We start from the raw sequence: 11,557 nt of genomic DNA, 5'->3' as shown, positions 1-11,557 counted from the left end.
GAGAAAGCGAAGACAGGGAATGAAAAAGATGTTAAAAGAAGAGAAAATAATGAAGAAGAGAAAACAAAGAAAAAAAGCAAGAGAAAATGTAAGAAATGAAGAACTGAAGAAATATATGAATGTATTAAGATGTAAATTAAGTAAGAGGAGATGTAGATGATGTAAGAGGAAATGGATGTGCCTCAGTAATGGATATATGGCAACAAGAGGAAGATGCTAACGCTACCAACATGATTTTGCCTCTTAGAAATATATGAATGTAATAAGAAGTGAATGAAATAAGAGTTAATAAAATGTAACTGAAGTAAGAGGAAGAGATATAAGTGAAGAGGAAATAGATGAGCTTCAGTAATGGATATATGTCAACAAGAGGAAGATGTCAAGGGTACCAATGTGATTCTGCCACTTAGAAATAAAATAAAGTAATAATAAGTTCATGCAGGGTGTATACAAGAGCCATGAGTACTGCTGTTTCCTGTTTATTGTCCTCACTTCTCCGGCATACAAGACTCTGCTGGTTGACAGAGCGAAACATTTTATTGGCACAAGCAAGTTTCTTTAAGTCCACCCTAGAAAAGCTCACACTGCCTTTAGTAATAACAGGAAGAAGTCAATTGGCAGTGAGTTTTCCACGGACTGACCTCGACCAAACTATATATTCCTGAGTTGGTACAATTTATGACAAAGAAATATCATGATGGTCATAATAAGTACTGTTGTTCCAGCGCTGACAGATGATTGACGGACATTCTTCATCCATCTGTTTGTCTACCTCGGACCCTATTATAGTCCGACACATATGTGAAGTCCGTTTAGGTGGGGACCTGAACTCCCTCCCTCATATGTCAGCTACGTACTATGTATCAAATAGTCTGTATACATTAGTTAAGATTTGGCAGAGCTATGGCCATAACAATTTGTATCCTCATCTATATATCCAAAACTTTTCATTCATACAATAATACAGTAATGCCCCAAAAAACAACTATAACAATCTTAATGGAGTCCTCTCTTTCTTAGTAATGGTATGTGTACTAACAATAATATCAGGATTGCAATCAAAGGAACACTCACACAAAGCAGCGTTCAGTACTAACACATCTTGCCTCACACCTGAGCAAATCAACCCTTCTTAAAATGGCAGTATTAAGATTGATTCATTGCATTATTACGACAGTGTTTACGAGCGAGTTATCAAAGCGAGCGGCAAAACCAACCTGAGCGTGACTCGGAGACCACGAATTAGTATGCACCAATTGTAGTTACTCATACAATTAACAAAAGCATCAACAACTCCTGGAAGCAAAACAAACCTGAATAGTGTGGGAAGAACAAAATTAGGGCACCTCAAACCTCGTACACCACAAAACAATAAAACATACAACTTGGTACATTAAAGAAGTATTCCATTCATAATTTCAAGGCTGAGTGATGGTACATATAAGGAAGCATTTCATATTCTTGTGGGTGAGTGACGGTAGACCTCTGGCATAATCTTGTGGCTGAGTGACTAACGCCCTGTACCTGGCTGGGTGGTGAGGGAGCGCTACCTCTCTCACTAGTAGCTGCCGTGTGCCAGATACAAACTCACACCCTTCTGCTGTACATCAAGGCCACAAGACCCCTCATCTGACTGGACTTACAAACTAGATAAGGAAAACAACTAAGTGACAAACAAGATAAACAACTTAAATGACAAAACAAATAAAGAAAACAACTTAAATGGCTAACCAGACCAAGAAAGCAACTTATGTGGTACCCAGACTGTCTTTCACTGAGTTTACAAAGAGAAATCGGACTGCAGAGTGGGGCCTGAAACCTCAGCAACGGTACACAGTAAACTAACAACATGCTTTCAAACCAATACAAAATTTACGAGAAGAAACATCTCACGGCCTGTAAACTTTCGAGGACACACGCTTGACATGTAGATCTGAGCACTCCGGTGACTGTCAAGAGGCAGCTTAATGTGCGCTGTGAATAAATTGCTGTTGATTACACGAACACACAAGGATATCCCCTAACCTACCATCAGGACCACATGACACTGGGATATTTGCATGACTTGGGGCAGACATCATGACTTTTTAGCAGCTAACCTGGAGGCCTGGGACAAAACTGAACTTTCTATTATAGTAATGGAAGCAGATCAAGGGCAAAACAAATAATAATGAAAAAAAAAGACCCCATAATCACCGCCCCTGTAGGCGAGTGAATAGATGAGTGCCCAAAAGAGAGGTCAATATCAGGTGGAGAGGTGACTTGATACCCTCCTCTTTAAAGACTGGACTAAGGCAATTATTATAACCCTCGAAAACAATAGTAACGGTATAATGTAATGGGAATGTTTGAACTCTGGGCAAATTACGGTAAACCAATGTCAGCTCCGGCCATGTACGGTAAAACAATGTCAATCTATAGTAAAACAACGTTAATTTACGGTAAAACAATGGCAATATACAGTAAAAACAATAATGAATATACTGTCATCATCTAACATACTTTGGATCACAACATAGGAGGCTGCCCGTTGTGAGGCCCAGCTTGTCCTTGTAAGTTTGAATGTCTAATGGTCCTGATGGCTGATGACGAGCACGAGTACCTCACACCTCAACAGTCAACACACCGCGCCTCAATGGGGGATCACGTCACGATCAAATCACGCCCCCCGCCGCCCGCCAAGCCGTGTTTGCGCCGATTATACGGGGTCACTATACACGGCGCGGGGCACTACTTTGAATATTTTATAGGTAGGGACTTTGCATCCATCTTATTTATTCCTAGTTGGATTCTGATTAAGTCTTTAGCACTCAGATGTTTTCGATCCACAATACTACTCGTGAACATGTATTATTCATTGACCTTCTGCCTTCCCTGTCTTTAACAGTTTAACATTATAGTTGGAATTATAAGACACTTTTCCTTCTCACATCAGCCATTTCTAAAGGTCAAAGAGGGGATAACTTGAGTTATAATGAGTGTTCTTTTAGGTTCATGGTACAGAAGAAAGGTTAAACTACCACCAGGGTCATAAAACTATCCCTGGGAATGCCCCAAATACCTACAATCGATTTATCAAAGACAGGGAAGGCAGAAAGTGAATGAATTCACGAGTAGTGTTGTGGATTGAAAACATTCTGCTGTATTACTGGTGCCCTGGCAACTTGCACTGCCACGGCTTTAGAGGCCATGGCCCCATGGCCTAACCAGCTCCCTAATAAAACAGAAGCTTATTCATGTAGCATATTAGAGGCAGGTATCAGTTCACAGCTGGTCTATGCTATGGCAGCACTGTTGTGGACCGAGTGCTTCAGGCTGGCTCCCTCAAGTGAAGAGACTCATAAGGACTTTGCTGTGGCTTCCTCAATAGGATAATCTGGAGAGGACTATGAGGTGGCTTCCATAAGTGAATAGACTGAAGAGAACTTTGTAGTGGCTTGATTAGTGGAAGAGACAAAGAGGACTTATCCATCTTTGACTTATCATCCACAGCATGTATGTACATCACGTGTTTTAGGTAGAGTATCTGTACATAATTGACCTAAAGCATGTCCAGCCTGACAGTGATGACTAAGAACCCACAGCTTCCAGAGACAAGCAAAACCAAGAGAACCCACAACCCCGCCATCACTATCCCTTAACCCGGTAGCAGTGACGGGCCAAATTTGTGGCTTTACCGTGTACCAGCGACAGGCCAAATTTTTGCCATGATATAAACCTCCATAGATAATGCATAAACTGATCACAAATGCGTTGATATATATTATGAAATGGTTTGCGTGAGTGATGATTTTTTTCTCATTTTTCTCGCTTAGAGGGGCCTTTAAGAAACATGTTCCCTGCAGCTACTGGGTTAAAAATACAGGTACAAAACTATGCTAATCTAGAATTCATGGAGGCCACAAGACAACTTTACTTACAGACCCCTTAGAGCATCTGGAAAGAGAAAATGAATAATATCACTCATCAGTAATTCACAACAAACAAAATCAAATAATCACCTCCATCCTGATTTGCATATAGAGCTAATGACCTTTCACAAATTCATAATACTCTTCAGGATAGACATTATATTTATCATGAACCTACGTCTTCTCATGTGGACATCATTTCTCTTCAATATATAAGTATGCTATTCCTGGCAGTCAATTCTACCACTTATAAATATAGTTACATACTGATGAAGCTGCTAAAACTATTCTATTTCTTGTCTTTTGTCTACTTATAAATATAGTTACACTCTGATGAAACTCTTAAAACGATTCTGTTTCTCACTTTTGTCTACTTAAATATAGTTACACACCGATCAAACTGTTAAAACTATTCTGTCTCTTCTTCTTTTTCTTTCTTTTTTTCTATCTTTCCCTCGCTTTCTTTTTTTTCTCTTCCTGTCAGTCTCTTTCTCTCTGTCTATATATTTTTCATTTTCTTTCTCATCTTTCTTTTTTCTTCCCTGTCTTCAACATAGTTACATACTGATGAAGCTGCTAAAACTATTCTATTTCTCGTCTTTTATCTATTTCAGGTCATCTAATACTCAAGCAGACTCAGGCAAGTTACCTAACAAGTACAAGAATCAGAGGAGTCAACACCTTGCTCCACTCACCTCCTTCATGTTGTTGTTGTTGAAGATCTCTATCCAGTAGCCGTCTGGGTCCTGGACAAAGGCAATGTTCCTCATCTTGCCTGGCGAAGGAAAATAGTGAACGTTAGTACAACCTTAGTTCTTGTTTCATCTTTTTATCACTCTATTGTTTCTTACGGCAAGGGAGACAGCTCAAGGCCAAAGACAAAAACGACAACAACAGAAATAAAAGCCCACTGCAGACGCTACTCGGAACAAAAGCAGAAAAAACGGGAGGTCAAAAGAGGTCAATTTCAGGTGAAGAGGTGACTTGAAACTCTCCTCTTGAATGAGTTTATATAGTGGATGCAGACACTCTCCAGACTCACTATAAAAAGCTCTCACTATCCATCCCTCCACAGCACAGAGAATGAAGAAAAATAGTGAACATTGCCACAACCTTAGTTCTTGTTATATATATGGGATCCAGTCACCCTCAAGACTCACTATAAAAGGCTCTCTCTATCCCTTTTTAACCCCTTGGATGCGGATTTCCTACAAGAAGACATCACCAAGCTACAGGAGTGGAGCAAAAAGTGGCCGCTACAATTCAATGAAGAAAAAATAGTCCTACACCTTGGGGAGAGGAAATCCAGCACACCAATACCACATGGGAAACACTCCACTATCCACCACAGAGGCAGAGAAAGACCTGGGACTATGGGTCATATTTTAAAACATTTCGTCGCCCAAGAACACAAATTTGACAAGGCATTCATAGGAGTTGTGGGCATTTCCAGGAGTAGTTTTATGACCCTGGTGGTAGTCTGACCCTTCTTCTGTACAATGAACCTAAAGAAACACTTATTAGAACCCGACTGACCCCCTCTTTGACCTTTAGAAATAGCTGCTGTGAAAACCGAAAGAGTCTTATTATACCGACTTATATGTTATCAGGCTACCAGTGAAGGCAAAATCCGTGCCAGTCGCAGCGGACAGGTTAAGACAGAGAAGCAGGACTCACCTTCATTCGGCTTCTTGACAAACTTGACTCCCAGGGACTCGAAACGGGCACAGGCGCCCTCCACGTCAGGCACCATGAAGCCGATGTGACCTGGGGGGGGACGGAAAAATGTCATTAGCATCTGTTTCTTGTCATTTTTCTCGCTTTTATGTTTAAGACAGTTGATGATCGGTCTCTAACTGCCTCTATCAAGTGCTGCATATCATCATCAATATCATTTCCTTGTCATTTTTCTGATTTTCATTATAGTAGACAGTTGACAACCAGCCTTCAACTGTCTATACTAAGTCCTTCATCCAAGTCATTCATTCCTCCTTGATAATTTTCCTCAAGGTCTTCTTTGGTCTGCCTGGTGGTCTAAGATGATTCAACTTGATGTCTGACAATCTAAGCAGTCCCTCCTTATAGTAACTTGCATCTACAGAATTCCTTGTACACGCTTTGCTTCTTTATCCACATCTATAATATCTTAATACTATATCATATAAGCACAAACAGTCTAAAAAGTCCCTCCCTATAGCAATACTTTCTTATAGTAACTTGTATATACAGAATTCCTGGAACACGCATTGCAAGTTTACCCACACCTACAGTATCTCAATACCACTAAACCATATAAGCAGAAAGTCTAAAAAGTGCCTCCCTATAGCAATACCTTCTTATAGTAACTTGGATCAACATAATTCCTTGTACACGCATTGCAAGTTTACCCACATCTGCAATACCTCAATACTACCAAACCATACAAGCACACACGTACAAAATACAAAACCAGGCGATCAACTTGGACTCACCGTAGCCTCTGGGATCTGAGTTTCCATTGTGGTAGCCCTTGAAATCAGGATCCGACTCCGTTCCCCAGTTACTGCAAGATGAGAAGGGATTGAGTTAGGAGGTAAAAGTCATTAGGGACACAATGGGACATATTCTTGTACATTTCATCCCCCAAGCACACATATCGGACAAGGCTTTCATAGGAGTTTGGGGGACTTTCATGGGTAGTCTTATAACCCTGGTGGTAGTTTGACCCTTCTTCTGTACCATGAACCTAAAAGAACACTCATTTAGAACCCAACTAATCTCCTTTCTGGCCCTTGGAAATAGCTGATGTGAGAGACGGAAGCATCTGACAAGGCTTGCACAGGAGTTTGGGCCATTTCCAGGGGTAGTTTTATAACCCTGGTGGTAGTTTGACCCTTCTTCTGTACCATGAACCTAAAAGAACACTCATTTAGAACCCAACTAATCTCCTTTTTGGCCCTTGGGAATAGCTGGTGTGAGGCGTGAAAGCATCTGACAACACCAACCAATGAACACCCTCACACTACCATCATCTCATGCAAGGCTTCACAAGGCAGTACAAGCAGATTATAATGAACTGTAAATAACCAAAGCAGGAACAGTATGATTAGAGCCTGAATGATCTCCTTTTTGGCCTTTGGAAATCACTAAGGTGAGAGTACAAGCAGATTATAATACACGCAAAATAGAAACATGAACGCCAAAACACTCACTGCGTCAGCTCCAGAGTGGCCTTGCGGGAGAAGCACCACGCCGTCCTCTCCTTCTCGTCCTTAGGGATATCCTCAGCTGCCTCAAAGCCCATGAAGTAGAGCGAGAACTTCATGGTGGGAAAGTCCAGCTTCTTGAGGAGACGCATGCCCATGATGCGAGTGTAGAAGTCCAGGGAGGCCTTGGGGTCCTTGATGCGGTACATGGTCTGCTGGAAGATGAAGTCCTGCGAGAGGGGAAGAGAAGATTAGCGAGGTTCTGTTTGAGGGATGGGGGGTGTATTTATTAAGGGCATGCTGAGAAATTGACACAACCCAGTAGCTGCCGGGATCATGTTTCTTAAAGGCTACTCTAAGCGAATTAATGAGAAAAAAAATCATCACTCACGCAAATCATAGATCTACCATATACAAAAAAAAAAAAAAAAAAAAATCTAGATGCTGCTCAGACAAAAGAAAAAATAGTGAGGGGTCAATTTCAGGAGGGAGAGGTGAGTGCATTTCTTTTTTCTTCTATTGTTTTGCAAGGAAAAAAACACCAACAGAACAGCCCACTAGATGCTGCTCGGACATAAGAAATAAGAACGATAGGTCAGAAGAGAGGTCAATGTCGGGTGAAGAGGTGACTGAAGTTGAAATAATAAAAATAAAATAAAAATCAGCAACAATATATGTCAAAATCACCATGAAAGTTGACCTCCCTTCTGCATCATTGTTCCTGACATACCCAAACACATTATAGAGTCTTTGCAACTTTCATTATTATTGTTATTATATTTTTTATTTATTTATTTTTTACCTTGGTGGAGACGTCAGGCTCGGCACAGGCAGCGTCGGCCTCCTCAACGGTCAAAGGTCGTGGTTCAGCCATTGTGGTCACTTGTTAATTAAACCTGCCAACGAAACCACAAGCCATTAGGTATCAAGTGCAAATCCTTAAGAATCCACAATATCAAAACCACAGACCATTAGGCATATAAGTGAATATCCTTAAGAATCAACAATATTCTTATTTTTCACTTTCCTATTACTACCAGGCATAGGAAAATACAAGGAAAAGAGGAGCAGTTATTAAAGTATTCTATATCGTCAATGGTAGAGACGGCAGGCCAAACTAACTGGTAGAAGTAAAGAAGTAAATTAATATACAAGACTCTAACATGAATATTATGGGACAAGAGAAACAGCCATGGAATAATAAAACCCCATACTAAAACATTTTGAAATATGACAATCTCAAAACTACTATATTGGGTGATGTTAAACACTAAGGTTTTCTAACGTGGTATATAATGTAATAAGTATAGTTTCCTTAACACTGTCGGTAAATCACTTCAGTGCTGGAACTCTTAATCATTTGTCAAAAGGTAAATCACTACAGTATGGCCCCTATGTCATTTGTCAACAAGTAAATCAATTCAGTCTTAGCCCTTAAATCACTATATAGTAAACATGTAGGCCTATATCACTTCACTATGGGCCCCTGAGTCACTCTTCAACAGGTAAAGCACTTCAATATGGGGCCCTCAGTCACTTAACATGTATAAATCACTTCAATATCAGCCCCTGAGTCACTTGTCAACATGTAATTCACTTCAGTACTTCACCCCCGAGTCACTTAACAGGTATAAATCACTTCAATATTGGGTCTGAGTCACTTGTCACAGGTAAATCACTTCAGTCCTTAACCCGAGTCACTTACCAGGTATAGATCACTTCACTATGGCACCCGAATCACTCAACAGCTTGTCACACCACCGCACCTTTAATTACTAAGTCAGCCAGCAACAGTGTGTGCAGGACGTGTGGCCAGAGTAAAGTGACCCCTGGCAGTGAGAGGCTTCCTTTATAACCCCCCACAGCCACCCCGCTAAGGACCAAACTCGTGTGCCTTCCTGGAAAAGTCACCGAGGCCACTGACATCCTCCCTTTCACATAGTAGGAAAAGCGGCTGGAAAAGGCTATGACACCACCAGGGTACACACACGATCATGATGACTTACTACTATTTTTCTAGACCTCAAACCACAAAGACAAGCATATAATTAGACCAGAAGCAGTTAAAACCTCCTCACTGACATCCCTTCACTCTAGGAAAAGGATCTGAAAAGGGGCGGGATAAGCCTATGACCACGTATACCAGGGTACACACACGTTCATGATAACTTCTAAGTATTCTTCTAGACCTCAAACCACAAAGACAAGCATATAATTAGACCAGAAGCAGTTAAAATCCTCTCCCTGACATCCCTTCACTGTAGGGAAAGGATCTGGAAGGGCAATGACACCGCCAGAGCACACACTCGAGTTTCTTTTTCCATTCCCTTGACTCCTCTTTCGTACCATTTCGCCTCAGATTCATTCTTCTTCCTTCCAATCTCCTTCCTCTACTCTTCCCTTCCCATTCACCTTATACCCACTTCTCCCTCTCCCTTTTTCCATTTATTTATGTTTATGACACCCAAATATACTACAAAGACGTGTTTCTATTATTTCAGACCTCAAACTACCAAGAAAAGTATTATTTAGACCACTACAAGTAAAATCCCTTCCCTTTGACATCATACAACCTGGAAAAGCATATGGAAAGACCTCTGACAGCGCAAGTATTCCTATTGACGTATTACATGATTTAACAACCTCTTCTACACTCATGCTACCTGGAAATGTATAATGTAGGTCAGTATCTACATCCTCCTCTATTCCCTGACCACATATTATAAAAAGAAGAGGCTGGGGATTCCTGAGATGGCAACACACACACACTAATTCCTGTTACTTGTCTTCAACTTCCTCTCTCTACCTTAGAAGATATCGAGAAACGCATATTTAATTAACCCGTCTTCAACTTCCTCTCTCTACCTTTGAAGATACCGAGAAACGCATTATTTAACCCACTTTCTATTCCATCCTTTCCTTCTTTACTACGTACATAGACTGGAAAGGCCTTATTACACCACTGAACTAGCTAGCAAAATCACAGTGGGCATATTTATTAGTGTTTTATTAGTGTAAAATGATATATGATGCTGGTTGGCTTGCCTCGTATTATTTTTGCTTTTTCCTCTGATAACAGCTTATAAGGAAAGGCCAGGCAGGTGTGCAAACAAGTGAATGACGCCAATATCTTCCTAAAACAACTGCTATCAATCCCTTAAACAGCCGTGGAGAAGGAAAATAACAGGGAAATGACAACCGACTCCACTCTTGCATAACTGTTGGCAGGTGTCATTTTTGGCCTTTTTCCTCTGATAACAGATGAGGAAAGGACAAGTAGGTGTGACAACAGATGAATGACGTCAATATCTTTCTAAAACGACTGCTATCAATCCCTCAAACAGTTGTGAAGAAGGAAAAAAACAGGAAAATGACATAATGAAATATCCGGTGCACCCATCCAGGCATGACCAATCTCGGCATTTCTAAAATATTCTGTGAACACGTGTCGATAGAAGTGTGGCTTCCGGTGTGTGTATATAAGAAGATTTAAGTAAAATAAAAGACCCAGAAAATATCTATACGAGTTGCTGCAGGGCTGTCATGGGTTAAAATGAGTGTGGGGAAAAATCTCTTACGATTGCTAATTTTTCTTACTTAATTAAACGTGTTATAAGAAGTCGAGAGTATATATTAGGTGTTTCATGTCTTATAAATGATGATAACAGGAAGATAAAATAAGAAAAATGGAGAAATCTTGTCTCCTAAGAAAAGTAGGAAAAATGTCTTACGGATGCTATTTTTTCTTACTTAAACGTGTTATACGAAGTCAAGAGTATTTATAAGGTGTTCATGTCCTCTAAATGCTGAAAACAGGAAGATAAAATAAGAAAAATGGAGAAATCTTGTCTGTCTCCTGAGAAAAGTTGGAAAAATATCTTACGGTTGCTTATTTCTCCCATTTCAAAGCCGTGTCACTCTTGGTCATGGCTCCGGAACGTTGCTAAGGAGGTCAAAAGTACATATATTAAGTCTCCTGCCCTCTAAAAGCTGCTGAAAGGAAGATATTGGGAGATAAACGGAGATACCTTACCCACCTCCTCTTTTGCCGGAGTCTCCCTGATGTCTGGTTTTCTTCTGTTTGTTTGGTTTCTGTTAATTATTGTTATCTTAAGTCTTCTAAATAAACTAACCCACTAATTTGCTCTTTTTCCTTCATTTTCTTGCTTCCTCATTGTGTTTCTCTTCATTACACACTTAAGACAAACCTCATTGTGCAATATCATGGCCAGTTACGTCAGTTAATTATATGTTTTCTCTGCTGTATCTGTTTTTAATTTCATCCCTTTTCCCTTCATTTTCTTGTTTCAAATTTGTGTTTCTCTTCACTAACCAGCTAAGGCAAGCCTCATTCTGCAATACCAGTTATATCAGTTATGTTATCTTAATAAATTTGCTGTATATTTCTAATTTAATATAATCCACTAATTCACTCTTTTCCCTTAATTTTCTTGCTTCAAA

General features: G+C 40.2%; 1 protein-coding gene across 4 annotated transcripts; it reads right to left on the bottom strand.

Annotated features, from left to right (window-relative positions):
- Positions 1-463: 463 nt before the first annotated feature.
- LOC126999548 (lactoylglutathione lyase-like) lies at positions 464-11,189 on the bottom strand. Of its 4 annotated transcripts, XR_007753422.1 has the most exons (8): positions 8,802-9,002; positions 7,899-7,992; positions 7,103-7,326; positions 6,383-6,453; positions 5,589-5,678; positions 4,607-4,686; positions 2,369-3,936; positions 464-2,273 (listed from the first exon to the last, which is right to left on the bottom strand). XR_007753422.1 is itself a non-coding variant. In XM_050862280.1 (7 exons), exons 2-7 carry the CDS (start codon positions 7,968-7,970, stop codon positions 3,928-3,930), a joined length of 546 nt encoding a protein of 181 aa, XP_050718237.1. In that variant the 5' UTR covers positions 7,971-7,992; positions 11,134-11,189; the 3' UTR covers positions 464-3,927. The 4 variants fall into 4 exon arrangements, 3 of the variants coding, with proteins under 3 accessions (XP_050718237.1, XP_050718239.1, XP_050718236.1); XM_050862280.1 differs by lacking the exon at positions 8,802-9,002 and adding an exon at positions 11,134-11,189 and having other exon boundaries at positions 464-3,936; XM_050862282.1 differs by having other exon boundaries at positions 464-3,936; positions 8,863-9,008.
- Between the last annotated feature and the right edge of the window lie 368 nt (positions 11,190-11,557).

Source organism: Eriocheir sinensis, chromosome 16 (genome assembly GCF_024679095.1).
Source record: "Eriocheir sinensis breed Jianghai 21 chromosome 16, ASM2467909v1, whole genome shotgun sequence".
In the NCBI taxonomy this organism is placed as follows: domain Eukaryota; kingdom Metazoa; phylum Arthropoda; class Malacostraca; order Decapoda; family Varunidae; genus Eriocheir; species Eriocheir sinensis.
This window is presented reverse-complemented; position numbering and strand designations above follow the sequence as displayed.

Bases quoted from the DNA above. Each gene is read 5' to 3' on its own strand.
- LOC126999548 (XM_050862280.1), bottom strand. From the start codon at position 7,970: ATGGCTGAACCACGACCTTTGACCGTTGAGGAGGCCGACGCTGCCTGT. The intron at 6,454-7,102 runs GTGAGTGTTTTG...CTCATCTTGCAG, and splicing joins GCCACTCTGGAGCTGACGCA to TAACTGGGGAACGGAGTCGG. The intron at 4,687-5,588 runs GTGAGTCCTGCT...TTCCTTCGCCAG, and splicing joins TGTCAAGAAGCCGAATGAAG to GCAAGATGAGGAACATTGCC.